This window comes from Clupea harengus, chromosome 11, assembly GCF_900700415.2.
Source record: "Clupea harengus chromosome 11, Ch_v2.0.2, whole genome shotgun sequence".
In the NCBI taxonomy this organism is placed as follows: Eukaryota; Metazoa; Chordata; class Actinopteri; order Clupeiformes; family Clupeidae; genus Clupea; species Clupea harengus.
Window position 1 is genome coordinate 21,950,529 of NC_045162.1, and position 5,000 is coordinate 21,955,528.

The 5,000-nt window shown below is 46.1% G+C and overlaps 1 protein-coding gene across 1 annotated transcript in view; it reads left to right on the plus strand.

Annotated features, from left to right (window-relative positions):
- Positions 1-5,000, plus strand: part of LOC105905483 (A disintegrin and metalloproteinase with thrombospondin motifs 16) — a 46,555-nt gene that overhangs the window by 10,449 nt on the left and 31,106 nt on the right. The window contains exons 6-9 of the mRNA XM_042709220.1: positions 1,324-1,407; positions 1,860-2,019; positions 3,067-3,172; positions 3,444-3,581. Of these exons, the coding sequence (XP_042565154.1) occupies positions 1,324-1,407; positions 1,860-2,019; positions 3,067-3,172; positions 3,444-3,581 (488 nt within the window). The remainder of the gene's footprint in view (positions 1-1,323; positions 1,408-1,859; positions 2,020-3,066; positions 3,173-3,443; positions 3,582-5,000) is intronic.

Below are 5,000 nucleotides of genomic sequence, written 5' to 3' on the forward strand. Positions count from 1 at the left end.
TTTTTAAAGTTCCACAGGTCCTTTAGCTTAAGATTCCATTTGTATAGAAAATCCAGGATTCCTCAAAGTTCCGTAATTCCATTTCCTCACAATACATTCCATCATTCCGTTTACTTTTGAGTTCCACGTTTCCTTTAAGTCACAGGATTCCATTTGCTTATAAATTCCACACTTGCCTTTAAGACTACATTGTTCCAGACCTGTTTCTAATCATCTAAGGGCATGAAAACAGTCTTATCCCCACTGGCAGCACGGCTAAATGCCTCATGCCTTAAGTGATAGGGCATGCTTTGGTGGGTTCTCCGTTTGTTCTTATGTTCCATGGGGTGAGATCATGCCCTGAGCTTTCAGTGGATGAAGGTTTCAGTAGTAGTGTCACAGTGCCGCAGGGCTACCTAATCACCAGTTAATCCCCAGTCAGCCATGGTCTTCGCTAAACCCACTCTGTTTTACACGATGCTGTGGTGTACAGCAGGTATACCCCTATGCCTGATGTGGGCCGCATATCAGCTGAGCTCTCACACAGCCCAAACTCAGTCAACAGTAGTTTGACTCATGGAGGTGAAAGATTTATGCCGTTCTTGGCGAATCCTTGATGAAAACGCCAAAGTTGTCTTCTTGGTTCAAGTTAGCTTGTTCGGAGTAAGTGACTCGGGAAGGTGGCTTAGCGAAATAATCAGTTTATTCCGACGTGTCGCCCAGTAATCTCGGATGTTACAGTCACGGGTCACGAGAAAACCTTCAACGTTTTAACGGAAATGTGCAGTTCTTATAGGGTAGAATTAACATATTACATGATGGAAAGCACAAGGAAGGGGTGTGGGTGTGTCTGGGGGTCAAGGTAGGAGGTGGGAGCGTGAGAAGATGTGAATGCTAGGCAAGGGGGGTTCTAGCATGACCAAGGACTCTCTAAATGCTAAATATGCCTGGCTCTAACCATCTTGTAGACAAAAGTCAACAATCAGTTCTAAGGGGCCCTGGCTCCAAACATAGACAAAGGCATCAAGTCGCATGGCTCTGGCTCCAGACCCCTGGTGTTATTCAAAACTGAGAGTGAATTAGTGAAAATCCACTCATCTCTAACAGAGGGCAGGGGAAGGACAGTTCTGTTCAGAACAGTTCAGTTGGTGATGCATCAAGTCTTAAACAGAGTGGACAAGATCAGAAAACAGATAAAAGATGAAATGTTTGAACAGACCACTTCACATCACATGCACTATATCCATATAAATGGATTCATTAATATGCACCACAAAAGAAATGGCAGAAATGCCTTCTCACTGTTGGGCTGATGAATAATGAGCCGCATCTCTCACTTCACAGGTGTCCACTCTGTTCAAGGATGGTACCATTGGTGGGGACATTAACATTGTCATTGTGGGCCTCATTCTGCTTGAGGAGGAGCAGGTAAGAATGTGTTCTCTATTTGCCATTACACACATCAAATCTAGGGAAAGGGTTTGACCAGTAACCTGGAGGAGATTTGCTAATAGCTCTTCATCTCTCATTCCCTGAATCTGTCTTAACATGTGATGGAAATCCCATTCACCCTGAGGTCATAAGGGCAGGTAACACCTCAGACAAGTGTTATGATCTTTGACACACAACTCACACCATGAATAAAAGATCTTGACATCATAAGTTCATCATGTGATTTGTAATGTTAGCGGGCCATCACTTAAACAGAGCATCAAGAAAGAAACATTTTTGCATCTCTTTCTCTCTGTTCTCTATCTCTCTTTCTCTCAATCTCTCTCTGTCCCTTTCCCCCCTCCTTCACTCTCTCGCCTCCTTCTTTCTCCCTTCTTCCCTCACCAACCATCCTTCTCTCTTCCTCTCTTTCTCTCCTTCTCCCTCAGGATGGTCTGTCCATCAGTCACCATGCTGACCACACTCTGAATAGTTTCTGCCAGTGGCAGGCTGGTTTGTCCGGTCGGGAAGGGCAGCGCCATGACCATGCCATCCTGCTCACCGGCCTGGACATCTGCTCCTGGAAGAACGAGCCCTGCGACACTTTGGGTACGGTATCTAAAGCTGGCACAGCCTGGGCAATACCCTTACGTAAACCGACACTTTTGGGATCCGCGCTAACCTTGACAGCCTTGGCTTACTACCTTAGCGTTAGCTTGCTAATACGAGTGTTCATTCATTCACTAAAGGAAGGCCCAAGTATTTCTGAGTTGCACATATCTTGACCTCTAGTGTAGTAGGGTCTGCTGAGTAGCCTTTGTTCCCTGAACCAGACTGCTTTCTAGCTTTGGTTTTTCAATCAGATAGTCGGTGAAGCAAAATCCAACAGAGCTGGGCAGTTTCATGTATACCCAAGTACTCAGTTCAAGCCAGGAAGCGCTACCCATCACCCCAAACCAGAGGGGTGCCTTGGTGTGGGGAGCCATAGAGGTGTCATGCTCGGTTCCCTTCATCAAACCCGACTAAATATCACACAGACCCATACACTTGAGTTCTCTCTCACACTTAAGTGTATTTTACTGCCGATGACTTCATTCCGAGAATACCAGTCATGGAACTATGCACCATTAAACTTTCGCCCCAAAGAGACTGAATGGTTTTCTCTGAGGGGAGGTTGGTTTGGCTGCGGCCCAGATTGAGGGCTTGTCTCTGTGTCTTTTGTGTTGCTCCTGAGAACCGGGTCTTTGACTTGGAAACCTCCCATTACGGTCCAGTTTCCCATAGTTGTGTCTGCAAAGTTAAGGGACAGCAGGGGGTTGTTGATTATGAGCCTGAAGTTCTCCGTCTGTAGGCTACGTTTGAGTTGGTGTGCTGGGCTCATTATCCTTATAAAGAGTTAATAATTAGCATTGCTCTCAGTTTGTGTGTTTGAGAGGATATCATAAACTATAAATTAAAACTTTGGAAATCCAGATTGTATGCAGGTCTGCTGTTGTTATGAGAAAACATTTATTCAAGCATCAGAGTCTTTCAGAGTTAATCAGCTCACTGAGGATATGATATGATATTGTCAAGCATTTGACTCCACACCACATTCAGATTCACTTAAATAATCCTACCATGGTCAATAAGTTGTGTTATGTGTTCTATGTTCAGGTTTTGCTCCTATCAGTGGCATGTGCAGTAAGTACCGCAGCTGCACCATCAATGAAGACACAGGGCTGGGCCTGGCTTTCACCATCGCACATGAGTCTGGCCACAAGTGAGTTACCTTCAGACACTTCAGCTCTGGATGGTGCCTAAATTGTGTTACAAGGCATGTTCCGATACTATTTACAACTATACTGTGCAGATATACTGTACATCAAATTGAACTAAATGAAACTGGATGGAAACTACTTGATTGAATCACAGCCATGACCTCAAGTAGGAAGATATGACCTATGTGTGTGTAGTTATAAATGTGTGTGTGTGTGTGTGTGTGTGTGTGTGTGTGTGTGTGTGTGTGTGTGTGTGTGTGTGTGTGTCCACAGCTTTGGGATGGTGCATGATGGAGAGGGTAATGTGTGTAAGAAGTCTGTGGGCAACATCATGTCTCCTACGCTGGCTGGCCACAATGGTGTGTTCTCCTGGTCTTCCTGTAGCCGCCAATACCTCAGCCGGTTCCTCAGGTGAGTTCCAAAGAGGAGTCTCTCCTCTCTCCTCAAAACCACACCACTGGACTGGACCACACAACTCCAGCTAAGAGGCTAAGAGATCTAGATGTCTGAGGTATAGGGTCAAAAACTGAGAGAAGTCTCATCAACAGCAGTGGAGATCAATGTTCATGGTGCTATGGAAAGCAACAACATGTATAGGTTCTTGCTGCCCAGGGTATTCTCAACATGTAGTTTCCCTGTTTGCAAAACTGTAAGAACAGCTTTCGATAGCTAGCGGTGTGTGAAACTCTTTGACTCTTAGCAAGGTAGCTTGATCAAATCTGTGTACCAAATCATTAATTGGACAACATGATATATAAGTATTATGCTGTGTTTCCTTTCCCATTTAAGTTTGTATAGTCTCTGCACTCACAGTATGTGTGTGCCTCTAGTTCCTGAGACACAGCATTTCCTGTGGGACTCTGCCCATGCAGCCTCTAGTTCCTGAGACCCAGCATGCCCTGTGGGACTCTCTGCCCATGCAGCATTAGGACTTCATCACTCAGAGGCATACTTCTTGATTAATTGTCTCTTCTGGGCAGGAAGCCAACACTGTCACTAGGACAAGACGTTCTAATCTCTGATGTGGGTTTGTCACTATATTGGGCAGAACATGGGCATGCGGTTTCCATGGAGACAGTGTATATTAATGCATGCCTGTCTGTGTGCTCCTCTGCGACCAGCTTCGCATATAGACACACTCAGAGACCCATACCAACATCCTTTATTGAGTGAATATCAACAGTAATGCAATGATGGTTTGACAGATGCCTGGCATTCCAGTGTACTAATGTATCCTCTATTAGGTTGTCTTCTTGTGTGGTATGAGAGTAGGTCTTTGGTAGATTACACACACACACACACACACATCTAAGAATGAACAGTAGAGATCCAGTTTCTTCATTTTGAGTGTCAGAATAGCAGAGAACATCGTGCCACCACTGTATCCTTCTGCTCCGCTCAGCTCAGTCCTGCTGTCACATCTCAGTCTGGATCCCATTGGCTGTTCCTTCACACCCCCGGACAGGAACACAGCTATGCTCAGAGAAGAGCTAAAACTGCCACATTCCCTTTACCCAGTGCCCCTGTCTGTGCCCCCCCCCCCCCCCCCCCCCACCCAACCTCCCCAATCCCAGCATGCACTGCTGCTGCCACTGCCAGGGGTCTAGACTGGAGCTCGTGTTCATAGGCAGGCTGGTGTAGGCCCTGAGGTTAAGTATAGCCCAGACAGTCAAAGACAGGGCACGGGTGGTCCAGCTGGGCCCACGGAGGAATCTAGTGTTACAGAAAAACTGGTGTTAGGGCACTGAGTGTGTGTCCATGTGTGTGTGAGTGTGTGTGTGTCTGTGTGTGTGTGTGTGTGTGTGTCCATGTGTGTGTGTGTGTGTGTGT